General features: G+C 55.7%; 1 protein-coding gene across 5 annotated transcripts; it reads right to left on the reverse strand.

Moving 5' to 3' along the window:
- Positions 1–214: 214 nt before the first annotated feature.
- Positions 215–26,328, reverse strand: RNF24 (ring finger protein 24). Of its 5 annotated transcripts, none has more exons than XM_062575073.1 (6): positions 26,249–26,328; positions 9,375–9,524; positions 3,130–3,172; positions 1,989–2,030; positions 1,677–1,756; positions 215–1,544 (listed from the first exon to the last, which is right to left on the reverse strand). In XM_062575073.1, exons 2-6 carry the CDS (start codon positions 9,515–9,517, stop codon positions 1,406–1,408), a joined length of 447 nt encoding a protein of 148 aa, XP_062431057.1. In that variant the 5' UTR covers positions 9,518–9,524; positions 26,249–26,328; the 3' UTR covers positions 215–1,405. The 5 variants fall into 5 exon arrangements, with proteins under 5 accessions (XP_062431057.1, XP_062431062.1, XP_062431060.1 ...); XM_062575078.1 differs by lacking the exon at positions 26,249–26,328 and adding an exon at positions 24,503–24,694; XM_062575076.1 differs by lacking the exon at positions 26,249–26,328 and adding an exon at positions 23,816–23,887.

Genomic DNA, 26,328 nt, shown 5'->3' on the forward strand with positions numbered 1-26,328 from the left:
CTTTCCAAGGGAGGCCGGGCTGCGGGGCAGGAGGAGGAGGATGCTGGAGGATGATGATGCTCCTGCACGGCCCTGCCTGGCCCCGAGCCCCTCCGAGCGGCGGGGATGAGGGTTTGGCTGAGCCCAGCTGAGCTCTGCACCCAGCAGCACAAGATCCCCCGCCGCCGAGGCCGGGGATTTCCAGGGTGCCGATGGAGGGAGGGACACGCCGCCATTTCCAAAACCTGCTTTTTTTTTTATTTACATTTCAAGTCGATTCACATGCAAACTTTCTTTTTTTTTGTCGTCTTTCCTTAAGAAGAGTGTGATTAGCAAAAAAGACGCATTAGAATTTTTAAAATAGCAATTAAATATACAAAAATATAGCTTACAAAAAAAAAAAACCCCAAAAACAGCGTTTCTTAAAAAATATTCTGCTGCAGAATTCTTAGTGTACAAACACGTCTATGAGGCTCCTCCAAGCTCCATAAACAGTCTCGGGAGTCGCACGGTATTTACAGGGGGGGGGGGAGAGGAAACACCCCGGGGCACCCGCGAGCCGCCGCGCCGGCCTCCGGGCCGCTCGCCCCCCGCTCGCCGAGGACGAACAGTCTCCTCTGCCGCTCGGAAAAGCCTGCGCGCTGTGACACTGAATCACCCTTTTTTTTCAGCGCGCCGGGAGTCGGGAGAGCGCGTTGCTAACGGGAAAGGGTCGGGCGATGCTGGGGAGCGGCGGTGGGACCCGGCTTTTGGCTTCTTCACGGAGCTGGGCTTGGGGGGGGGGGGGGTTTATTATTATTATTATTTTGGAGGGGGGTTTTTTTTGGCACTACAAACGGGGAGCGCCCCAAGAGCCGGGCTCTGCGGCCGGCTGCGAGCCCCGGTGCGGATGCACGCGCGGGGAAGAGCCGGGTTTTGTTTTCTTGTTGAGGCGAGCGCGCTGGTCCTCGCAGAGCCCTTTCGGAGGCGAGGCCGAGCCTGCGGCAGCCGCGAGGCTCCGGCGAGCCCGCGGGCTCCTCCGCTCCCCGAAGCGGCTCCCGGGGCCGCCGCTGCCACGGCGGAAGGGCTGAGCAGCAGCGAGCAGGCGGCTTCCCGGCGGGACGAGGGGGCCGCGGGCTCCGGGGGGGCCTCCCGGTCCCGGGGCTCCCCCCACCCTGTGGCCACCGCTCGAGGAAAGCCTCGCTTAATTCCGTATTTCTGGAGGGGAGGAAAAGGAGAGAAAAAAAAATATGTATATATATATATATACACGTGTATCTCACGGGCGCTGGAGCTGCCGAGATGCGCCGCGGGCCGGAGGGGCCCGTCCTAAAGTGCTCTGAGCTCGCCCCGAGCGCCGAACCGCCGCGGGCCGGTGCCGTAGTGCTTTGGTTGTCTGCGAGTCCGGGAGCGCGGGGCTCCGCGCCGGCGCGGGCCGCGGCGCCGGCTATACGAGGTTCTCGGCGCCGGGCAGCGGGCCCTGCGGCGGCCCCGGGTCCTGCTTGCTGTGCAGCTGCGCCAGCTGCAGCACGGGCATGTTGCAGAGCGGGCACACTTTGCGCACCTCCAGCCACTTGATGAGGCACCTGAGCGGGACGAAAAAGCGGGGGAAAAAGTTAAAAGAATTTTTTTAAAAAAAAGCAGCGTGAGTGCGTGCCCGCCCCGGCGGCGAAACGAAAGCCCCGGCGAGCCCGGCAAAGCGGCGGCTCCGCGCTTACTTTCTGTGGAAGGCGTGTTTGCACGGACAGATCCCCAGCTCGTCTTTGGGCTTGAACTCCTCCAAGCAAACGGCGCAGATCTGAAACGGGGGCCGGGGACAGAGAAGAAGGGAGTCAGCGGCTGGTGGAGAGCGTGTTTGTTTGTTTTTTTTTTTTTTCCTGGCTGCAGCCCGTTTCCCCAGCGCGATTTGCTCCGGAAACGGCGAGAAAACGGTTGGGCGGGCGCCAAGTTCGCTGCTCGCCGCCTTCCTCCCCGGCGCGAGGAAGAGGAGCGCGAGCAAACCTGCCCCGGAAACGCAAGCGAACGCTCACCTCGTGCAGGTTGAGCTCTTTCACTTTTTCCTTCAGGATGACCTGCGAGGCAGAGAGAGAGGCGAGGCGGTCAGGACGGGGGCGGCCGGCGGGACCGCTGGCTCCGCCGGCGTCGAGCGAGCGCAGGTTAATGTACACGTAGCAGAAGGGGGGGGGGAGTTTTGCCAGGGAGCAGCTCTAGCCGAACCAGCGGTTTAAAGGTAAACCTGAATTCCAAAACCGTATTAAAAATTGACTGCTCCTGTAGGCCGTTAGCGCCAGCCCCGTAACCCCGAAACGGCCGCAGAGCGTCGTGTTTCCGCCCCAACCCCTCCGACTTCTGCACGCCCGCTGGGACGGTGGCGGCTGGAGGCAGGAAACGACGCAAAGCCCGGAGAAAAAAGGGGGGACGTTTAAGGAGGAACCTGCCGCCGCTGCGCCGGCGGTGCTCGTGTCAGCGGCGGCTCCGGCGCACGCGCGCGGGGGGGGTGCAGCAAAGCGCTCCGTTTGCCAAGGTTGAGGGAAACGTCCCCGAGTTGAGACATCGGGCTCTTCGCGAGTCCTAACGCCGTCCTCGGCGCCCCAGGGCTTCGCGTAACCCAAAGCAGCCAGCTACGGGTCCGGGAAGCGGGCTGAGGCTCTGCAGAGCGGCCCTTTTTTTTTTTTTTGGCTGCGGGAGAGATGTTATTGCTGTTTGCAAGCGGAAAATAATTGCGGTTTTGGGAGGTTTGGAGGCCTCCAGCCCTGCAGGCAAAGCAGGGCCAGCTCAGCTCCGGTTGCTCCGTGTCCAGCGGTGGTCAGAGCTGCTCCAAGGGTGGAGACGCCTCCATCTCTCCAGGCTTCTGATCCAGTGCTTGAATGCCCTCAGGAGAAGAAATTGCTCCTTATTTCCGAATATTTTATTTTTTTTTCCTTCTCAATCATACGGCTCGAATTGACGGAGGAGATGCTCCCTGGGCGCCCGGCCGGCAGAAAGGGATTAAAGCAGCGGGGACGTGGCTTTGCCAGAGCGTTCGTAGCGCTTTCGTGAAGACCCAGCGCCTCCCCGGGAAGGAAAACGGGAACCGAAGAAAGCGGCTGCTTCAACAAACCCGCGGCCTTTGCGCGCGTTTGGCGCCAAGCAGGAGGGGAGGAAAAGGCAACTTACGGTTTAGCACCTCACCTGTTTGTAGGCATAGAGCTCCTTGTGGGCTTGATGTCTGAGCCTGGAATCGAGATAGGGAGAAACGTGAAGACAGGCCAAAACGTTACGATTGCCATAATACCCCAAACGAAACGGGTCAGTTCCCTCCTTTCTAGACTTAATCGTGTTTTCTTGTTTTTTTTTTTTTCATTTCAAAAATAGAGCAACCACACGAAACGGCACCTTTAAGCGCGTGCCAGGGAGTCGGGGCTGGGGCTTGGCATGCAACTAGAAATACAGCATCTCTGTCCAGGGGCACCAGAACCTCCTGCAGGTTTCCTTTTTTGACCTACGGAATTTTCTGCACGCGCGTTACCTGCACCGTTAAGACCGACGTAAGCTGTGGAGCAGGTCAGCAGCTAGCAGGAATAGCCAGGCTTTCCAGCGGCTTCTTCTGCCGCTCCTCCTAGACTGGACGCAGCCCCTTTTTCTAAACAACTGAGTTTTCAGAGCCCGGGGAAGCCGGGGAGAAAGCTCCCGCTCCAGCGGAGAGGAGGGGAAGGAAACCTCCCCGTTCCGAGGTCTCCTACGGACATCAACCCTTTGGCGTCTTCTGATGCTCACACGCCGCGTTATCTTCAACCACAGCGTTAACTGAGCGGTCGTGAGACTTCCACAAGTCTCACAAAGCAGCTTTCAAGGACAAGTCGTTCACCTGGCTGCGAAAGCAAAGGTCTCCGTAGGAAACCCCGCGTCAGGAAGCTTCGGAAGAGAAGCAACGAGGCATCTTCCACCTTCTGTTTCACGTCGCAGAGCAGCGGGCAATTTAATAACCAGCGAGCTGACGAGTTGCCCAAAACTGCGGGAAAATGAAACTGTATCTCGGGGAATTTACTCACCAGAAGACCAGACGTTCACGTGCCGTGTTCAAGCACGGAGTAACGAGCCCGGCGCATCAGCCGGAGCTGGGGGACGTTCCCTGCTCTGCGTAAGCAGTCGGGGCCAGATTCGACACGCCGGCAGCGCGAAACCACGATTTTCCAGACAAAACCGCGCCGCGCCAGCAGCCGGCGAGGCCGCGTTACCGTCGCGGGTTTTAATTTAAACCTTTCGTTAATGAAGCACCTTGGGCTTTAGCAGCCCGTTTCTCCGCTGCTCGCTCAGCGGTGCAGAGCGCGCCGCTGGCATCGGCTGCCCAAAGCGGCCGACTGCGCGTCTAAAACAAATACGTAAAGAAAATAAATAAAAAGCAAAATCCCACGTCGCTTCTAATTGTAGCACACGGCCTTTAGCGAAGAGCTACAGCAACTCAGGGGAGTCATCGAGGCTAGAGTTGGCCGAGGACTTTTTCCAAGGTGTCAGCATGCATCTGCAGGGCTTGGACAGTTGCAGAAATATTTTTCCCTGGCCAGCCTGCCGCCTCGAGCGTTGTTTTAGACAGGGAACCCCCTTGCCTGTAATTTCACTTCTCTGAAAATATTCTGGGGGCAGTCTCAGCTGTTTCACACTTGAGCTCTTGGGGGCTTTTTGGTCCCTAAAGGCTACAGCAGGGTGATACAGCAGAAACCAGACTGGCAGGTTGAAAAAACAAGATGTAAGAATACAGCCTTGACTATTTTGCTTGAAAACACCCTGCAAATAAAGGGTGAGAGTGCATTAAAAGTTAGAAGAAAGGGTAAAAACGAAGCTTAACGCAGCAGACAGAGCTTTGAGAAAGCCGAGTTGCAGCAAGTCAGCTCCAGAGAGCCAGAATTAGAGGGCAGAAATTCTCCCCTCCCTGAAGATCCTCCGTGGCAGGAACGTGTCTGGGAAGTCAGCTCCCTGCAAACGATCCCGAGCAGAAACGCAAGCCGAAGATGCACAAACAATAGAGAAAACAGGATAAAACTGGCCAAATCTGCAGAGATCCCCGAGGCTGGGAAACCACTTATGAAACCCAGATGCGGCAAAGCAAGTTTCTCTGCTGCAGACCCCATATGAGGGAAAAAAAAAATCTCTCCAGCATGGAAAAAAGCCTCTGCCTCTTGCCCAGACTGACTCAGGAGGACGGCTGTGGCCCGGGACGAGCCAAAGCTGTCGGACAGAAGGTGGCACAGCCCCCTGGGTGCCAAAAAACTCAGCTGCTGCCCTGTGCTCTGCTTGCGACAAGCTATTTGCAGGCGTGGAGCCGAAGGTCTCCAGGCCACCGAAGGGGACGGAGGTAGACCGACGGCGGGCAGCTCGCGCGGGCAACGCCGCGGCGCAGGAGGAGCTCGGATGCTAGAAACTCCGCGCAGGGAGACATCCGTACGGGGAGACCGAGCACGAAACCTCGCGGAGCTTCCCAAGAGCAGAAGGAGCACGCCCGGCCCAGAAGTGCTCAAGCTGCTTGGAGACTAAGCAAGTCCGAGGGGGAAGCATCCCACGCGCTCGTTTTGGTCTTAGGCTCTTCCCTAGGCGGAGGGTTTTGGCCGCCAGCAGAGGTAGGACACTGGGGCCAGACGGATCCTCGGTGTGACCTAGCGCAGCTGTCGTAACGCGACCCCGAATCCTGGCTGCTACCGAAACGTCCGTACCAAGCGAAGGGAACAAAATCCCAGAGGAAATAAGTGAAACAGATCTTGAGGGTAAACCTGCAAAACGTTAACAGCTTGGAGCGCAAAAATCTGTGCAGGGAAGGCAAACCCGCGCCGAAGTCTCGGCGTTTTGCCCCAGGGCTGTGCTTACAGACGCCGTTATCTCTGCCCGCTCCGGCCCCTTGCTCCATCCCTCGCTCACCCCTGCCTTAGCCCCGTCCGTGAGGAGGTTGGGATCGCTCCGGCTTCGTGAGCGTCTGCGCTGCTTGAATTTCAGACGTAAACGCAGCTCTGCCCGTAGAACCACATCTAAGGCGTTTTTGGTCTCCAGCACCAGCCGACAAGGGAGCAGGGGGGACGCCGCGGTGCTCGCGTGCTTCGGGTGCGTAGCAAGCAGAGCATCACGAGTTCCAGGATACCTCTCAGACGAGGTTTTACGGGACCGAAGGCAATATAAGGTTATTACTTTCATTAATTCCCCTGAAAGCTGCAGCAGAGATCAGACATGAACGGCTGCCTGCAAAATTTCATTTCCTTTCTTTTCTCCCCGCCACCTCCTTTTGGCTTTCTTTTTTTAAACAGAGGTAGCAGATGCCCGCACAACATCAGAGTGGTGTTTAAAATGAGAAGAGCTTTAGTTTTCACTGGACTGCGCACAGACAGTTATCTTCTCCTGCTTTCTTTTGGCTAAAATTCACAGCCATTTGGAGCCAACCTCACTGCGAAGTTCAATTCTTCTCCCTCCCTCGGAGCCTTCGGAGATGAGAGCACACTCTTGGGTATCGACGCGGTTGCCAAACATGCCCAACTTGATGTTTTCCCAAGGCAAATCCTCTATTAAATGCTGTCAGCCCTGCGATGAGGGGTAAATACTCCCGCACAATGAATACCCCCGCCGGCCCGTCTCACACGTTTCGGGGTGCACAGGAGGGTGCTCTGGTAAAGAGCAGGCGATGAGCAACAGGGCCTGCAGGATGGTGTCACGAGCTCCGCTCGTCATTTGCCAAGTATTTGCAGATGTGCTAATGAGGAGAGAAGAGGGAGAGCTGGACACCGCGCTGGATTGCCCTTGCACCTGAGCAAAGCCCTGCGCCAGGCCTGGAAAAAGCCAGGAGCTCCAGCCACGTGCAAATAATCCGGCGGCGTGCAAGAGGAATCCCGGAGCCCCCAACGGGACACAGTCCCTGCAAGCTCAGCCTCGCTCGCTGCTCCCCTCCGCCCTGGTTTGACCTGGTCTCTACGACAACACCATCTAAACTAGGCTGTGTCTGCCTAATTATTAAATTAACACTTCTCTTTCAGCCAGCCTCCAGGTGAAAGTCTGTATTAAAGCCACGCATCTAATTGCAGAAGGGGTCAGGAAAGGATGGGCTGCTCCAGGAGGCTTTTGCAGCTGGGTAGGACAGGGGGATTTAACTCATCTCGCTTTGCTCCAAGTCTGTTGAATCCTCCCGGGTTTTCGCTTGCTGCAAACCAGCTCGGCCAGGCGCTGGAGCGGAGCGGCGCTGCAAGGAAGCGACGAGGCAAACCCTTCCCGGAGCAATCATTCGGGACGCTCCTCTGCGTTTACGGCCGCGTGGTCCTCAGCCTGCTGACCACCGGCGAGGCTCTCCGAGCACGGGCGGGAGCTGCAGCTTTTATACCCCGCTCCAGCTGAGATTGGGCAGCACCGTTATGCAGCAAACTCAAAGGAGGTGGACGCTCCCGGGGCAAATCTGCACAGCTAGAAAGCGTGGCACGGAGAAACCTTCCAAAACAGGGTCTGCTTCACAGGAGGATTCCTACTTGGCACCATTTTGCACGTAACCGAGCAGTTCTTGGTGGTTTTAAGAGAAATCCATAGAGTCTCAACAGAGTTTAGGGCTATGAAGGGATCATTAGACGAGCTAATCCAAGCTCCCCTCTATCGCAGGTTGTTAAATAGCACTTTGTTACTCCTGGGAAGGGGAGCCAGGACACCTCTTCCAGGAAGGCACACTGTCCTGATTTATGCACATCAAGAGACAACTGGCCACTTCCCTGGCTGGCTTGTTTCAGCGATTACTCACCCCCTCTCTTACAACGTGCCTCCAACTTCTAAATTTAAAGATTTTCTGGCGTCATCTTCCAGACATTACTACTTGTTGTTTCTTCTTTAAGGCAGAACACACCCAGTTATACCCAGTGCCCAGGAAAATACTCGCTCTAAAAAAGCAAGCGCTTTTACATTTTGCAAGCAAGCCGCATAGATGCAGCCCAACCTGGGGGAAGTGTGTCCCTCGGCCTTTTGAACACCACTTGCCTTTTATTTTATTTCTTTTCTGTCCCTTCTCATCGACTCCTAAGTTAAAATGCGCACACTGGAAGCAGATGCAATATCCCAGCACGGAGCCCGATAACATCACGTACTGCGATCCAAATCGCCTGGCCGGCGATGACCCCTTGAGCCGTTTCCGCCTGCGCTCCACGTTCCTACGGGTTTCCCTTGGGCAGCCAGCAGACAAGCGTGAAGATCTCGGTATCAGGCAGCCCAGGTCACCTCGCGGCCTGGGTTTGGGCTCACCTGCAAGTTTTACAGGGCTTTGCTGCGGTCAGCAGTTCAAGAGCTGAATACACCCAGCAGGTCTCGAGTCCTCGACAGCAGCAGCAAAATCGCGTTTCCCTCGTCCACAGCAAAGAGGAACGGAGCAAGGAGAGGCCACGCGGGCGTCTCGGGGGGGCGGAGGAAGGGGAACCGATGGACGTAGAGCTTGCACGGAGCCGGGGCCATCCGAAAAGCAAGATGAGGATAAAAAGGGAGGGAGGGAAAGGCGATTCGGCAGGGCTCGGGGCGGTACGGGAGCAGCGCGAGCGCAGTGCTGCCAGCGGACGGCACTCGCACGACGACACGCTTTGGTCTCGCTTAGTAGTCAAACCGCCTCCCCTCTGGCCCATAAAATAATTAAAGTACCCTCCTCCCCCGAACGGGAGTAACCTTTAATCCCGGCTCCTCCACCTTTCAGATTAACAAATCAACTCTGCATCATTAATCTCCAAACTGTGCTGTTGAATGAGCAATTTGTGTACAGAAACAAATGGAGCAGGCATTAAACATTTCTTAAGCACACGAGTTACTCATTAAAGAGGAAAATGTGTTGAAACGTTAAGCAGAAAGCAGGGACTATTAAAAAAAGAGTCTCTTTCAAGGCTTTTTGGAAAGACCATGTAAGCACCCATGTTTCCATGCATGTTTAAGCATACACATAAATATATAACCTGTTTTTAAAGGGAATAACATAATTGCCTGCTGGAATTGTTAACTCTGAGGTATGGTGGGTACTTACTGTGCAAGCTCTGGACCTATTTACTGTGTTAGGGATGGGTGGTGTGCCTGATGCTAAGTGGCTGAGCAAACTACTCGACTTCGAAATACAGCGGAAATACTTCCCGGGACCCACCAAATTGTCAAGATACAAGTGCATAAACCTCTTTGCGGAAAGACGAGATGATGCTCATCTATTACTCTGTGGCAGCCAAATTGACAACATACTCATTTAACCCGACCCAGGTGACTACTGCCAACACTCCTTTTGCACCCGCGGGGAAGCACGGGACACGTGTCCTTCTCCAGGCAGCAGCCAGGACAACCCAATATTGGGTTACTGGGAGCAGGAGATGCTGAGGAAGAGCAGGAGATGCTGAGCACCACGCAGGACCGGTCCCAGTCTGAACTGAGATACCTCCTGAAAACAGCCAGCGCAGTTCACTTACCTGATCAAGTAGCAACAGAAGAGTAAACTGAGGATGAAGACGAAGATGGCCGTGCCGAAAACCACGATATATATGTTGAGCGGCAGGTTCTGGAACCCGATGTTAGGCATCCTGAAACTGTAATGCTGCAAATCTGAGCTCATGGGTAGGCTGCAAAGAGAGGGAGAGAACACGAGCGCGTGAGGCTCCTTCGCAAGGGCGATCGGCGCAGTCCTCTCTCATCCGCACGCGGTCCTTTAATTTTAACGTCTCATCAGGTAGACGGCGCAGATTCACATCCACGTAGCCCAGGCTACGGCCAAGGCCCCTCTGTACCTCAAACCCTGATTAATTAGAGCAAAATGTTCAAAGCAGCCAGAAGGCCTCGTAATAAAAGGAAGGTTTTTTTCCTTCCCTTCTCCTCCTGCGGTTTTCGAGAGCGTTTCCTCATTCAGTAGAGATTCCCCCCGCACAACCTTCAAGCGTGCAGATAACCAAGTTCTCTCCGGACGGCAGCAAGCCCGCCTCGGCGCGGCAGGAAGAGCGGCTCCGCTCGGTTCGAGGCACGGCTTTCTGTGCCAGCACCGGACCCGTGCACGGGGCAGAGGAGAGCGCAACGCCTTTTCCAAAGGAGACGGCACAGCAACCCCAAAAAACGACGGATGCTGTAGAAAAGCCTCGTTTGAGTGTCACTGGAGACCTGGGCCGAATGTTTTCAGGGCGTTTTTGCAGGTTTCTGCTTTACCTCTCTCTGCAAACCCACACGGCTCCCCCCCAGCCTCTGAACGGGCCAGAGAAACCCCCACGTTATCTCCGAGCGCGGCAGGATGCAGCGACGAAGAGGAAGAAGCAGCGACTCCGGCTGTCGCCGCACCAAGCCTTAAGCGCGTGACCAAAATTAACGTTCCCCTGCCAAAGACAGGCCAAATTAAATCATATGAGCAGCTGCTTGGAATAACGACTTCAACATATGATCTCTCCCATGATTTTACTGTTATGATTCATCACACGGGACACCGATATTTTACAATAACCGTAACAAAGTCTTTCGAGCGGATTCGTTGCGCTCAGGTCTCGGGTAGGAAGAGCGGACGGATGTCTTTGCGTTGCTGCATAAACCTCCTAAGCCAGCCTGCCGTAACACCACGTTACTGCTCGAAATCCTCAACTGCAAAGTACGTATTTGTTACCACTTCATAAGCCAGCTTTCGATTTCGGTATGCCTCGACTACTGACCCGTTCATCCTTGAATGATCACAAACACCTCTGGCCAGGCGTAAAGTTCACCCGCTCTCAGCTTGAAAAAGGAAGTTAAAATATATCTTTTTTGCTTTCATTAGAGTTAGCGCCTGCGGGGAAGAGCTGGATGCAGTTTGCAATTAAATTGCGAAACGGATAGAGAAAACGCCTGAAGTCTTAACCTCGCTTCACGTGTAAAATTACTGAGGGACAGCAAAATCCCCAAAGAAGCGGGAAGCTTCCAAAGGGATCTTAATTGCACAGCTCCAAATTTCCGTGCAGGAAGAGAAGACTGGGTGAAAACATGCACACGAGCACACTGGAAGATCATAAATAACGATAAACCCCAAATCTGAACCGCAGAGTCAACCGGCTGTCGGGCGGGACGTGAATTCAGAGCGTCCCCAAAAGGCGGTGGCTCCCCCCAGACCTCACCCGTACCACCAATTTCTGCCCACGCTGCTCCGCCTGCACGGCACAGAGCACTGCGAACCCTGGCCAGCAGCAGCCTCGAAAACAAGCCGCGTTTTACCCTGGGAAGCTTTAGGAATAGGTGCAGAGCCCGGTTTTCCCTCCTGTCTCGCTGCGGAGAAGAGGCAGAGTGCAGCGTCCGTTGTCCGCAGCGGAAACCCTGCACGCAACGTCCACGGCAAGCTCCCAGGGCCAGGAGAAAACCGCGCGGGGGAGAAAACTCACCTCCCAGCTCGGCCGCTCGATGCGCGCCGAGCTTTCTCCCGCGGGCGCCTCCGTCCCCTCGCCGAAGGCAGCGCGGCTGAGCCTCCTCTCCGCCCGCTGCGAGTTTCGAGGCAATTTCTGGTAAAGCCTGAACTCGATTAAAGTCTCCAGAGACCGAAACACATGTTAAGAAAGTCTCCGAGCCGAAGCGGAAACGCCGTAACGGCGCGGAGGCTGGAAGCCCGCGCGCGCCCCGCGGGGCACGGGTGATTTTAACGCCGGAGCCTCGCGGCAGCTCGCGCTCTCCCGCGACGGGCCGCTGAACTCGACCGAGGCGTTTCGATCGAGAAAGCCCAACCGACCGGCCCTCAAACCTTTCGTCCCGACTGCGGCACGGTTAATGCGTAGCTTAGCGTCGCAGGGCTGGGTTTTATTTATTTTTGTTTATTTTTTTTCTTAAAAATCTCCGCTCCGGAACCGTGCCCCCAGGAATTTGCTCGGACAAAGGGATTTAAGAGGCTGCTGGGAGTCTCCCTCGGCTCCCGCTCGCGCCACGGCGGCGGAGGCTGCCTTCCCACCGCGGTCCCGCTCGCGGCTCCACCACGGCTCGGGGGGGACCGGAGCTCCGGACCCCCAGGGCCGCCCGTGGCCACGCGCCTGTCGCTAGTTAAGCGGCGCCTTTCCGCCTTCTTCCCCTTCCCCTTTCCGATAATCGCCCGGCTTTGGCTTTGCCGAAGTACACACGGTTCGGACGACCGACTCGGATTTTCCCTCCTCGGGACGATACCGCCGGCGAAGGGCCCGGCGGCTCCGCGTCCGAAGCCTCGGGCGTCCCACCACGCCGCAAGGCGAAGGAAGAGGAGGGAAGAGGGGCCACAGCCCCCCGAGCTCGCCAGCAAGGCTGCGCTGCTTTCGGCCGCGGGACGCAGATCCGGCGACGCGGAGACTTCACGTTTATCCCCGTCCCCGTGCAGCTCTCAAGAGCCCAACTGGTAGGTTCTGCCTTTTCGATCCTCCCCAGCTTCCTAAGGCTCTCCAAAGAGATAACCAAACACTGCTGACTCCAGGCTGCCATCTAGAAACGCTTCAGGTCATTTTTGCAAAGCAGGGGAGAGGGTGAAAAACTACAACAAATAAAAGACCAAGCACATCAGGAGCAATTCTTCGCTCTCTGGCTGCCACTTTGAAACCCACTGTGGTCAGCGACTGCATTAGGTAAAGCGTATTTTTGTGGTTCTGAAGATCATAAATTATCTACAGGAATTCAGCTTTAAAGCAACCCATCAGCAGGACAGAAAGTAAAAAGGTTGGTTAAGCCCTGGAGAAACACGAGCGCCTGAAGACCCCGGTCTACCTGTTAACAGCGGGGAAGGCAAGTCCAGGGATACGTGAAACGTGGACCTGACCTGAGCCACCGTGTAGATAGACAACGAGGCATGACGCTCCGTCTCCGGCACCGCACTGTCCTCGGCTCCCTCTCTGCCAGCCCCTCCACGAGCCAAACTTCCCGCAGCGCCCAAGAGCGGGGCGACGTGGCGGACAGGCCCCGGGCGCAGCTCCTGGCTGCCCTCTCCACCAGGTGGTGAGCACCACCCCAGCATTTTGGGCTACGTGACTGCAAAAGTTGCAGAGCGAAACCTCGCATCGCCTATGCAAAGAGTCTTTGCGTTGAGGTTGTGCCTGAAGACTCAACGCAACGAACCAAGCTTTTTTGGAGAAACAACAACAGACCCATCCAACCAGCACGGGACCAAGTTGAGCGCTCTCCTTTTTAACTTCTATAAACTGGGAAGCTCTTCTTTTACTGAGTTGAGCCTGGGGTTTATCTCCCGTTCTCTGACCAGCTGAGCCCACGGTGGACTGAGAAGGAAAGCAGAGATGCTCTGGTCCTGGGAGGCGGACGAGGGAACACCATGTAGGACTTCAGGCAGATGATATCATCTAGTCAGAACCTCCTTACTGCATCCAACTGGAATCATGCAGCTGTTTTACCAGCCTCTGCGACCACAACCGCAGCGATAAACCTAATACGATCACAGCTGGCCAAAAGCCCAAGATAAAAAAAATCCACGGTCCCTAGAAGCTGAACTTCTTCCATCCACATCTTCTTATTCTTTTCTTCTAACAGTACCATCCATTCAATATTTTCCTCAACGGTCATCTGCTGATGGGGCTGTGACCTACCTGCTGGCCACGCCGCAGCGGTTCAGTCCCGGGTGCAATCCTTCAGTGTCCTAAGCTGCTCCTTAGGAGCCTCCATAGCAGCAGATTCATCCAACCACAACAACCTTCTCCGCATCAGGGCTACCCTGACGAGTTTGGTCCTTCCTCCCTCCCTTCTTCTTTAACAGCTGAGAAACGTTACAGCAAAAAACAGATGGGGAGAGGAGGAAAAAAAGGTTAGCTTGAACGCAGCCCGCAGGAGAGCCAGGAAACCGTTAACTTGAGAAGACTTCACAGAAGTCTGATGATTTTCAAGGAGCCAAGCTTTGGGGCTTTCTGGAGAGGGAGGGGAGGAACGGCGTTTTAATCTGCTTCACATTTACGAGGACGCAGCCAAAAGAAATAAAAGAGGCGCTGTAAAGAAGGACGAAAACCCCTCGGAGGCAGAGCAAAAGCCTGCCCGCCGCTCTCCTCCCGGCCGAGGCGGGAGTTGAGTTGTCGCTGGCTGCGCCCGGCGCCCGTCCGCCGGCTCCCGCGGCGTCGCGTCGGCGGGACGAGCGACCCGGAGGTGGAGGAAGAGCGCGGTAGCGTCGTCCCCTCTCGGGGAGGAAGGACGAGAGCGTGCCCGGCGCGTGAGGGTCGTTACGGGGAGGGCAGCTCAGCCCACGTCGGAAAAACGAGGCCGGCGGCGGCGACGGTGGCGGCGGGGGGGATCCGGGGATCCGGGCAGGCAGCTGCCCCCAGGGCGGTTTGGAGCCGCCGTCTTGGCTCGCGGCCGGATCAGCCGGGACGGCGCGTTCCCGCGGGCGGTCCCGGCTGCCAGCAGCGCTCCGCGCGGAAGAGCAGGGCTTGCCGAAGAAAGCTAAAATGAGCAAAAAAAAAAAAAAAAAAAAAAAAAAGAGAGAGAGATAGAGAGTGGGAAGAAAAAGCCCTAAAGCAGGGAAACCCCTAGGAGGAAAAAGCTTTCAAGTGCACATAAAAAAAAAAAAGAGAAAATACTTTGCAAACCCGACGGGCTTAGATGAAAGCAAAGGGCCGACGACGAGGTTTTCCCAGGCGGCAGAAGGGAACGCCAAGGACCGACAGCGGTTTTCCCCCTGCTCCCCGAGGGTTAATCAGACGCTTTTCCAGCTGGGCCGGGGACCAAATTCCCTGGCTTCGCTCCCCGGCAGCGCGCAGCAGTTTTAACCCTCGCGACCACCGAGGGCCTGACGCGAGCCTGCAGGCCGGGCGGCAGAGCGATGTAAAAGCCAAATATAAAAACGCGAGGTTTAATGGAGCGAGAAGCAACTGGGGAGGAGGAAGGAAAAAAAAAAGGGAAAAAATAGAATAAAATCAAATCGACTGCACTTTTCAATCCAGCTTCGACTAGGGAGGAAACGAAGCTCAGGGGAGAGCGTTCCCCGGTGCACCCCGCTCGGTCCCGATCGCATCGGAAAGCCAAAGGGAGAAACGGGGAAGACGACCTGCCGGGACGTCGCGGCCGGCGCAGTTTTGACGGAAACTGCAAAGAAAAGCCAAGTTCTGGTAAAACCGCAGGGGATTCGCGGTGCCCGTCGCTCAGCTCGGTTACGAAGAGCTCCGGCCTCCTGCCCGGCTCCCTGCACGGGGAAACTCCGCGCGCCGTCACGGGGCCCAACCCCAGGAAGCGACGGTAAACGCACGGATGAGCCGGGGAGTCTCTCCGCTTGGCTGCGGCCACGACAATCATGCTAAACCAAACCAAGAGAAAAAACCTTGCTGCAAAGCAGAGAAGCAACCAGCCTTCTCCCATCCTTCTTGCTGGCAGCCGGATGGACTTGACTCCCCAAATCCTTTTTTTCTAAGCTCCTGTAACGCAATAAATAAACCAATAAATAAAATCAGCACAATGCAGAGGCACCGATAATCTGTGCAAAATACTTCTAGGGGCGGGCACGCCGTACGGGAACCGCAAAGGCAGCGCTGGGGCCGCGGCGCGGGAAAGACCAACACTCAGTTTCAGCTAACCGAGGCTGCTACTAGTTTAGGGATTTTTTTTTTTTTTTTTTGAGGTGGGGATCCAGATGGCTGCAAAGCCTCTCAGGGGAAAAGCGGCACGAGGCCGGGAAGGGAAGAATTCGTCTTTATGACGCCCGAATTTCGGCCCTCGAGGATGCCCTAGGCAGAGCCCGTCACTCGCTCAGCGTGCGACGCGGTACTGCGTAAAGAGAACGGCGAGCGCGAAGCAGGAGGCTTCAAGCCGGCGGCCGGCTGTCAAAAATCCTGCTTGCTTTAGGAAGAGGCGTTGCAGAACACACGTGCTCTTCCGGCACGGTTTGTACGCGCAGGTGCTGACGGTATTCAAAAGCCCGCAGGAAAACCCAACCCCGAACCCCAGCCTGACGGGAATTTACACCGCAGCCGCATCACGGCCACTTGCTATTTTTCCTAACACCGACATAAAAATGAGCTAAGCAGTTGGCGTGCCCTTCCTCTGGTCTGCACAAAAGTACCAGTTTTCCGGAGATCTCTCTCTATATATATTTACTGTTTACTCCGGGCAGCTACCAGAGGCCAGGGACGTTTTGCAGCTCTTTTGAGCCCGGCTCGGCCACGCTCTGCTCTGCCCGTTGGCAAAACCCCCCTGAGACGTAGCAGGGAGCAGAAAAAGGTGCCCTCCAGCTCCTGCGTTTGCATGACCGAGCTGGGTGTCGGATGGAAAAAAAATAAACAAATAAACCCAAGAACATAGGGAGATATACAGATCTCAAAGACAGAGGACACGCAATGTGCTAAATCATCGCCGTCTTCCCCACTTGCGCGAGGAGCCGACGGCCAACGTTCCCCTTCTGCTCTCTCCACCAAAAATGTGAGTTTTTAGGCTCATGGGAAGATGTGAATCAGCTCGGTTACTGGTAAATAAAAAGAAAAAAACACAAGGAAACACTACTGATACCGCGGGAATCAGGTCAGGTGAGCCAGTCAGCACTTATCTAAAATTATCTAAAATTTGGCTTTCTTTTTTTTGCAGTGGACTGAGTAAAGCCTGATAAATACCCCGCGACTGCTTCGAGGCTCCGGGGCAGCGAAGCTAAAGGCCCAGGCGCGAGTTTGGAGGTTTGCACATCGTTTGCTGTCGGATCTTTGTAAATTCCCGGGCGCTGAACCGCTGGCAGCAGCAACGCCGCGGAGCGAGCCGCCGGCGGCCTGCGTCAAGTATCTCCTTAAAGGTCAACGAGAGCCCGTGGCGCCTGGGAGTACTTGCGTAAAGCTTTTACTACAAGCGAGAGGTGCTTCGAGCGAGTCCGCGTTGCCTTTGCCCGTTTTCCAAATCTGCAGGGAAAGCGGGAGCGGGGCAGTATGGCAAGAGGGTGCCGAGCGGCGGCGTTTGGACCAAAGCCTTCGCGTTGAGCCGTGTTTTTCCTTGCAAGACGACGAGGAGCGGGTTGGTGACCACGTCACTAATCCAAGTGGAGTTTTGTCCTTCTCCTGCTGCTCCCGACAGCCCGGCGCGGGAGCAGCCTTCGCTTCCCAGCCGAATGAGGAGGAGGAGGAGGAGGAGGAGGAGGAACGGCATCCCTCCGCGGCAGGTGGACCGCGCGCAGCCCAAACCCTCGGCGTCGACCTCCGCTAAAGCCACCTTGCAAACGCTGCTCGAGCAGCGTCAAACCAGGCTCCTTCCAGGAACGGCCGAGATCCCTCAAGGTGCGACACTGCAAAATTTTGTCGGAGCAAAACTCCTTATTTACCCGAGCAGGAGCTGCAAGTGACCCAGGCGTGCAAATCCAACGTATCCGCTGAAAGACTAATACAGCTGGGTGCCAAGGACCCCCCCAACAAAAAAAATAGTATTGCACAGAAAAGCCATAGGGAACAAGGGGGAGGGTTAAGATATTGCTGTAACCTCTTTGGTTTGCAGATAATTCTGTGAATTATTTTGGCCCTTGAAATGAAAGAGCCCCCATCTCTATTAGTAACAGCAAATAGATTCCTGCGTAAAACCAATGTCCGGCGATGACGTTATGCTGCATAAAAGAAAGAAAGAGAAAAAAATGCCTCCCCTAATCCCTAATAAGCATCTCAGACACTAATCCGCTGATCTCATTGAGAAGGATTAGCATTACTCTCTCGCCAGTAAGTTTAAGACGTTTCAAACCAGATGTAAACAAAAGCAGAGAGTAGGAGCCTGCTGCCGCCCAGCACGCTGCCGTCGAGAAAGCCTCACCTGGCCCTTCATCGTGGCCCGGGCAGGAAAAGGGGAAAAAGAAAAGAGAAAAAAGCGGGAAGAAAAAGAGAAAAAAGCGGGAAGAAAAAGAGAAAAGAGGAAAAGAAGAAAAAAGGGGGAAAAGGGGGGAGAAAAGAAGAAAAAAAGGGGGAAAAGGGGGGAGAAAAGAAGAAAAAAGGGGGAAAAAGAGTAAAGAGAGGAAAAAGAAAAAAGGGGGGAAAAAGAGAAAAAAAGGGGGGGAAGGAGGAATTTTCCTCCAAATCGCCACGAGGGCTGCGAGCCCCGGCTGCCCGGGATGCAGCAGCACCCGCGTCCAGTGTGACCGACCACGTGTCTGGGGCGAATTTGCGTCCCGGACGAAGCCGGGATGCGAGCATCCCGCCGGGATGACTTTCCGGAGGGCAGCGCGACGGGGTTTTCCCACGGGCTGCGCAGACTTTCCTGGCGGGAGGTTTCAAGTCAATCTGAGCCTGTGCTGGGGAAAGGGAAAGGGGCTTCCCCTCCCCTTTCCTCTTGCTGGCAAAACCGCACGAATCCGAGCCGGGAACGGATCAGGCTGAAAACTACCTTAAAAAAAAAAAAAAAGTGAGAATTTCCCCCGGCGGCATAAGACAGGGGCACGGATTCGGTCCGGCTCTGAGGCAACCTCCAGCAGCGGAGCTCGGCACTCCCACTCCCACCACCACCACCACCACCACCACCACCAGTGGCAGAGCATCTCCGTGGAGCGGGACGGCCACGGTGCCAAGCGTCCGCGGGTCCCGTTCAGTTTTGTTTCAAATACTCTTCCAAGCCAGGAAGCGTGCTGCTATTTCCAGGCAGCGATAGTGAAATGGCCACAAGCTCGAAGATTGCTAAAATAAGACCGTTGCTGCTCTCCCGGCTCGGTACTTTCAGTTTCTCTCTCGCTAGCGGTCTTTCTGGGAACCTGGCGGGGTTTCCTCTAAGGCGCTTTGCAAGCTAAACGCTGTCTTAGCTGCGTAATTCCTGCGAGGCTAATCCGCTGCGTTAATAAAAAGCACAAAGAGTTATTCTTATTTACTTTTCACATTCGCAGCCCTTGAGCTGGAGTAGAGAAAGAGCAGCCAGAGGAGTTCTCCGCTCGCGCTTCCTCCCGCTCATCGGACGAGGGCCTCCAAAGCTCGCGGCGTGAATTTTATACATCCGACCGCGGCCCAAGACGAGCCCCCCCGTGCTCCAGCAGCGACCTTTAAACCACATCAGCGAGCTCCAAACGGCAACGGCGAAACCTCCAAAGCTAGCCCGCCCTCCGCGCCAGCTTCCTCTCGCTCCCACCAAACATCCGCGGAGAAAATTTTGCAAGAGGTAGTAGACTCCCCGCGGTGCAGTCCTCACCGCGGCGCCCGGCCCGCGCTTTCGTCCTTCCTGCTTTTCGCTCCCCTCCCCCTTAGCAGGATCTCTCCTGGTTTTTCCAAAGGCCGATCCAGTTTTAGCCCAGATGGCTCCCGTCGTCTTTGCAATCCGAGACCTCACGGTCTTTGGCTACGTCAACACAGCTGCTTGCAGCTAATTTAGTCCCCGGGCTCGCGTACCCGGCTCCCGCTTCCCATGCTTGCGCCCGAGATCCGCGGCACAGATCGGCCTCGCCGCTTTTCGCTCTGCTCGGCAGGGAGGCCCCTTCGCTCCAAACCCAGCGTGAGGTTCGGGGCACAGCGAAGCGCTGAACCTTGTTCTGCTCTGCGGAAGCTGGTCCCTGACCATCGGGTGGTCCTGCCTCTCTAATCGGGTCTTCTCCTCCACCCGTGTCTCCTGTCCTGCTGTCACTCAACCCTACCTTGGAGGTGTCACACCTGTTCCACTCTCACCACGGACGCTTTTTCTGACAACCTCTTGCCTGCCCATCGCTTCTCCCTGTACTTGCGCTGCCTTCACACCTTCCTCAGGCTGCCAAGGCTAAGCACATCCCTCCTTCCTCTGCATCTTGTTTAAATTCTGATCTTTTTGCTCATCTGGAGAAGCAATATTCACCTCCAGGCCTCCTTGTCTCCAGCTTTAACTCATGCAGTCTTCCTCTCGCTGCCCTGTAACATGGCCGTGCAAACCACAGTCCCTGAGACCATCTTCTTTCCCCAGTGCCTGACGTACTTCACACCCTCTGAAATGTCCCCCTGGCTTGCCTGCTTCAATAAATCAACTTTGGGCCTCTCAAATTTCATTGCCTTGCTTCCACTTCGCTATCTGATGTCGTTCTCTTCCAACGCCTTCCTCGTTACCGTCACGGTGGTGTGGAGCACACTTTTGAGTTGCCCGGGGTGGCTGTTACTTCTACCCGTCGACGTATCTCTGGCAGCACATTTACAAAAAAAAAATCAATTAATTAATAAGAGCTTAAGAACAAGCGAGTCCATGCAGTTGGCACTTGATGTGTTTGTGGGCATGAGATGTTCCACATGTGCAGAAAACGACATGTTTGACCATCCATGTCATTCTCTTGTCAACACGTTGTGGAGGGGAATACAATTCTGCAAGTGGCTGAACAACGCAGCTCCGACCCCAGGCGAGATCTTGGGCACATCCTAGGAGCAGAGGGAATGAGGGGAACCAGGGGCCTTCCCAGCCCACTGGTCGCTGCCCAGAGAAGATGACAAGGCTTCATCTTTCTCAGGTTAGAAGCAAATTAGTTCTGCTGATTACTATCAGATCAGCTGGTGCATTTGTGAGCTCAACAGCTGATACCACGAGAAAACCAGCCAGCAACTTCGATGCACGCAGTGGTTTTATTTCCCTTCCTCAAATGACAAACGCATGCTTTTCTGAACAAGTCATCTCCAGCACCAAATTTCTCACTCTCAGGAGGACTGAAACAGCCAAGGGGCACCAACCTGTGCCAGATGATGGTGGAGCTCATTTGCAGATAAAGCCCACATTGCACCAGACCTCCGAACGCTGCTGTACCGCACGCATCCTGTCTAACGTCGTTTTAAAGCCCTGTAAATAATGAATCAGGGCTGCGACGTGCGCAGGACTGCCGCTCCCAATACAAAGTCTCAGTCAACCGTAGCCTTCATGGCAACGTTGCTATAAAGGCAGAGGGGGGAAAAGAGTCTATACGAGGTATAAGCTATCTTATGTCAACAAAGCCCAGTTTTATTATGAATGATCGTAGGAAATAAAAACAAACAGAAACCCAGCTCTTTCTAGAGACGCCGCGGAGTTCAGCTACACGCCAACCATAACAGAGACTGACACACTTCAATACTAGCGGAAACTTCAAACCCTAGGACAGCCCTCCCTCCGAGGTTTCACATCTACGGTTTTATACGTGCCGCGGAGCGGTGAAACAGTGCCCAAACCCTGTCCCCCGTTTACACATCGCTTCAAACAGCGGCTCCCCATTCCAGCAGCAAACGAGCAATCCCCACGCGACCGCGACTTGCAGAACCGCGTTGGGGTTCCCCTCCGCAGAGGGGCTGCTACGCATCGGGGCAGGAGGAGACGAGTGCACCCGGCCACGTTTTGCTCCATCTTCTCCTCATCCAGACGGTGTTTTACGACTGTGAGCTAATCGCTCGCAGTATGTCTTCTCCGACGGATACAGCCAGCAAGGGGGTGACACCCCGGTTGTAAAGAGAAAACATGCATGCAGCAACGTGGTTCACAAGCACAAAAGTCCCCGGGCAACAGCTGCGTCTCGCTGTGTTGTCTAGTACGTCGTCTAGGCATCTGGGAGAATCAGCCTGAAATGCCAGTCCCACTTCACCAAATCCTCCGAGCCTGCTTTAGCTAAGTATCTTGAAGCCCAGAGACACCTCAAAACACAGCCCTCCTCCGATCTCCTTCATGCCACCACCCCACGGCACGGGCAGGAGCACCGTCCTGCCAAAAAAGGTGGCAGCGCGCAGCGGTTATCTGCTCACTTCCCGCCTGGCACATGTGCTCTCACTTATTGGGAAGTCAGGCAGATGTCACTTAATATCCGGAATATTTTTATCTATGCGTCTTTCATTGCTGGCTCGCTGCAGGTACCTCCGTCAGAGCAGACCGCAGCCTGGGTTGTACACGTGAGAGCTTCCCAAATCTAAAACAGCCTTCAGACTGCACAACTCTAGCAACCAAATACGTGGGTCGAAAGCGATCAAACGTAGGTTTCGGTCGGACACCAGAAGGAGGGTCCCAGCCAGCAGAAAAGCGTTGGCATAAACTTTTACTTGGCTAAACAGTGAACAAAATGAGACAATGCCACCCGAGGCAGCTGCGAGATGGAGCCTACGGAGGTTGGAGAGGGTATTTTTTTGCTGTGTCTGGGTGTAGCAACACCCACAAGTAGGGGTGCTCTTCACCATCCTCACCTCCAGCGAGAGGACACAGGAGCCTGCTTGCTCTGCGACAGCGAGTAGCGCAATCACCACCACCTCCCATTAGGTCCTCCTATACATCCTTTGACGAGTTTTCTTTCTCCTTCCAAAAGCAGCCGGAAGAGCTTGCGTTTTTGTTGCTTTGAGTTCAGAAGTTTGCGGTGTCTTTGACAGCTCCCCAGTGCGACCGAGACAGCCTTGATGCTCGCTGAGCGCTGTCGGGCCCAGAACTGTCACCCGTGGGTGTCAGCCCCATGACTCGCTAACCAGATCAAACCATCCCTCCTCGTCGCTTTTGGCACATGCTGTAATGATTAGTTTTTTTTTTTTTAATCCATCAATTAGTACATTTGGGTCTCTTCCATATTACCCTCGAGCATTTCTTCTGTTGGGGGCTACGTTATTCCACCCTGAGTTATCCAAGGCAAGGGCTTATTATTTTTCCGGGCTCTGGGCCAAATTTGTATTTAATTTTTGCCACAGATGGCACAGCACTCTAGAAGCATCAGCTGGAGTATCTAGCCCTCATGACTAAAGCAACAGAGCAAATTGCCCTGAGCGAATCAAGATATTTTGTTTAACATGCTTAAAGTAGTTCTATTTACACCTATCATAGCAAAAAGCATTAATGCGAATTCAGGCTACGTGCTGACTATTAAACTGAACGTTTGTGGGAAGTCAAACAAACAGCAATAGGAAAGTAAGAACTACTAAAACCTGTATTTTGCTTTTTAGCAAGTCAAACATAAACAGTCACGAGAAAGCCTCATTTCAGGCATCGAGACAATTTTTTGAACTCAGTGGGACCGACCGAGCTCTGGTGCAACCCCTGGCTGCCCCGTCAGCAGGATTTCGAGGCGCTGCATCTCTCGCACCAAGCGGCAAGTAATTATTTCATTTCAATTCAGCAACGTCCTTGACATAACAACGCACCCGGGCACAGCCAGCGTTCACGCACCAGCTACCTGGCTTCAGGAGCTAGTTCTGCACTGGTGACATGGTTTTAAACAGTACATATTAAAGTCAAAAAAAAAAAAAAAACGGATATGAAAATTTGCCGCACAGCTCGGACGCTGAAGAGCGACTCTGCAGGACTGGCAAGATGGGGCTAATTTCACATGAGGCGTACAGCGTTTGCATGACAGGTATTTTCCCCATCTCCCAGCCCTCTGGGCAAGGCTCAGAGAGCTGCAGTGGCAAGTTTTCACCCAAGTGAAGCTTTTGCTGAGGCTATTCTCCCTCCAGTTTTGTGTGTCACCGCATTTTTCTCCCTTGGTGCTGGACAAGTACCAGAGAAGGACCTTAGGGGAGGGCGAAAGAGAAGCCAGATGTCACGTCGAGAGCCGAAGTCACCCGTTCTGTCGACGAAGACTGAGCCGCTGCTCCCTATCACCGTGCCTCTGCTCGCCCAGGAGCCGGTACCGACACTTCTCCCCGTCTCTCTCCCACTAAAGCGAGCAGATCGGAGCTGCAAAACAAACAGGCGGCAGGGCCGACCTCCAAAGCGCCAGCGGTGCAAGGTCACGTTTCAAAACCACAGAGGCCCTTAAAAAGTAAAGCAAATCCACCAAGGCAGCAATCCGAGCCAGAGCCCGGGTTTCATTCACCTTCAGCCTTTTCCCCTCCAAAGTCTCAGCCAACAAAGTAGGCTCTGGCCTGTTTCGTTGAAAGCTCGCGAGCGGGTCACGCTAACTTTGGTTGAACTTCTCGGCCTGTGAGCAAGCACGTACCGAAGGGCTTCTGCGAACCCGAACGGAGAGCACGGTACCCTCCCCGCCCGCGGACGCCCCGTGCTTTAATAGTTCTCCTCCACCTCTGCCTCCTCCGTCGCCAAGCATCTCCTCACCCGAGCACCAGAGCACAAGAGGACAACCAACACCTACCGCGCGCGAGATGCTCCGATTACGCCTGTGACTAATTCATCCGTCGTGTAGGAAGCTGCTCTCTCTCTTGGACACGGTCTGCAGCTGGGGTATGTTTTCTGCAAACTGTGTAATCCAGAGCAACTAATAAAAACGAGATCTAAGCAGTCGGTTTTATCTGTTTCGGTGCAGGCGTGGCGAAACAGCATGGAAAAATCCAGCCAAGGATGGTGCGCTTGCAAAGAGCTAGAAACAAAGGAACGATCTGCTCAAACAATAACAGAGCAACGTGGTCCGTCTGCCTCCTGCTTAAAACCTCCTTTCGCAGACTGCAAATTAGGGCCCTTCCTACTGGAAACAGGCCCGCGCGACGGCAACCGAGACAAAGAAAAGCCGGCGAAACGCGATTTCAGCAGGAACCGAGGACCCAGGCGATTCTCCCCCCGCCGGCGGGGGGAAAGAAAAAAAAGGAAAGAAAAGGAAAAATCGGGACAATGAGAAACACGCGCTTGCACCTCCCTGCCCAGCAGCCCCGCGAGGGGAGCCGCCGAGCCGGGGCTGCGTGTTGCCGAACACGTTAGACGCGACGGGGAAACTCGAGATCAAAGGAAGGGAGCGTGCCAGAGCAGTATGTAACCGAAACCTCCTGCCAAAGGTAGGAGGAGGAAGAGAGGAAAAAAAAAAGAAAAAAAAAAAAAGAAAACAAACCTCAGGAGACGCACGCGTTCGCGGACACATACGGAGGATCTGGCACTGCTCCGTTGGGCGCAGACGGCGCGCAGGGACTCGGGAGCACGGGGAGCCCTCAGCGACTGCAGGCGAACCGCGGCGGGCAGCGGGCGCCCGCCCTCGCCGAGGGCTCGCGCGGGGCACGCGAGACGGCTCTCGGCTCCGCGCGCCGGGGCTAAAACAAAGACAGGCTGAGGAAGTCCGAAAAAAAAAAAAATGGAAAAAAAAAAAAAAAAAAATAACCCAACCCAAACTAACCCAGGAGGTGCATTTTTATCCTGCAGTTTTCGGTCCTGTGGGATCCGTGCACATCCCCTGCCAAAACCAGCAAACTCTTGGACGCCTGGACCGTCTCCATACGTGCCTGCGCGGCAACAACAGCCGGCGCCGCGGAGCAGCTTAAATCTGAAGAGCGGCTTTTTACTTTCTGGGGTTTTTTTAGCTTAAGAAACCCGTCGTGTTTTGTCTCAGATCCAGAGAGGCGAGAGGAGGTGGCCTGGGGGGATGTACCTGCCCCATAGGGGGCTGCATGGGGAAAGGGGCCCAGCCCCACAGCAATGCACACGGCAGTCCTGCCCCATAAGGGGCTGCATGGGGAAAGGGGCCCGGCCCCACAGCAATGCACACAGCGGTCCTGCCCCATAAGGGGCTGCATGGGGAAAGGGGCCCGGCCCCACAGCAATGCACACGGCGATTCAGCCCCATAGGGGGCTGCATGGGGAAAGGGGCCCGGCCCCACAGCAATGCACACGGCGGTCCTGCCCCATAAGGGGCTGCATGGGGAAAGGGGCCCGGCCCCACAGCAATGCACACAGCGGTCCTGCCCCATAAGGGGCTGCATGGGGAAAGGGGCCCGGCCCCACAGCAATGCACACGGCGATTCAGCCCCATAGGGGGCTGCATGGGGAAAGGGGCCCAGCCCCACAGCAATGCACACGGCGGTCCTGCCCCATAAGGGGCTGCATGGGGAAAGGGGCCCAGCCCCACAGCAATACACACGGCGGTCCTGCCCCATAGGGGGCTGCATGGGGAAAGGGGCTTGGCCCCATAGCAGTGTACATGGCGGTCCTGCCCCATAGGGGGCTGCACAAAGAAGAGGCGCTCAGCCCCACAGACGTGCCCGGAGGGGGTGTGGTCCCTACCCCATAGAGGACTGCATGGGGAAAGGGGGCCCAGCCCCATAGGGGACTGCACGGGCGAGGGACCCAGCCCCATAGCAGTGCCCATAGGGGGTCCTGCCCCACAGGGCTCTGCACGGGGACGAGGTACCCGGCCCCATTGCAGTGCCCATAGTGGGTCCTGCCCCACAGGGCTCTGCACGGGGACGAGGGGCCCGGCCCCATAGCAGTGCCCATAGGGGGTCCTGCCCCACAGGGCTCTGCACGGGGACGAGGTACCCGGCCCCATAGCAGTGCCCATAGGGGGTCCTGCCCCACAGGGCTCTGCACGGGGACGAGGTACCCGGCCCCATAGCAGTGCCCATAGGGGGTCCTGCCCCACAGGGCTCTGCACGGGGACGAGGGGCCCGGCCCCACAGCAATGCCCACAAGGGGGTCCTGCCCCACAGGGCTCTGCACGGGGACGAGGGGCCCGGCCCCATAGCAATGCCCACAAGGGGTCCCTGCCCCACAGGGCTCTGCACGGGGACAAGCGGCCCGGCCCCACAGCGGTGCCCAGGGGGGAGCCCGCCCCAGGGCCCCCCGCGCCCCCCGGCCGCGCACTCACCCGCCGCGGTCCCCGCCGCCACTCGCGCCACCCCGCACTGCCCGGCCGCCCGGCGGGGAGGGACCCGGATGGAGCCGGCC

The sequence above is a fragment of the Rhea pennata genome, chromosome 4 (assembly GCF_028389875.1).
Source record: "Rhea pennata isolate bPtePen1 chromosome 4, bPtePen1.pri, whole genome shotgun sequence".
In the NCBI taxonomy this organism is placed as follows: Eukaryota; Metazoa; Chordata; class Aves; order Rheiformes; family Rheidae; genus Rhea; species Rhea pennata.

Coding starts and splice junctions, on each gene's coding strand:
- RNF24 (XM_062575077.1), bottom strand. CDS start 18,837: ATGTGGTTTAAAGGTCGCTGCTGGAGCACGGGGGGGCTCGTCTTGGGC. Junction 1,757..1,988: donor AAGAGCTCAACCTGCACGAG/GTGAGCGTTCGC, acceptor CCCCCGTTTCAG/ATCTGCGCCGTTTGCTTGGA. Junction 1,545..1,676: donor AAACACGCCTTCCACAGAAA/GTAAGCGCGGAG, acceptor CGTCCCGCTCAG/GTGCCTCATCAAGTGGCTGG.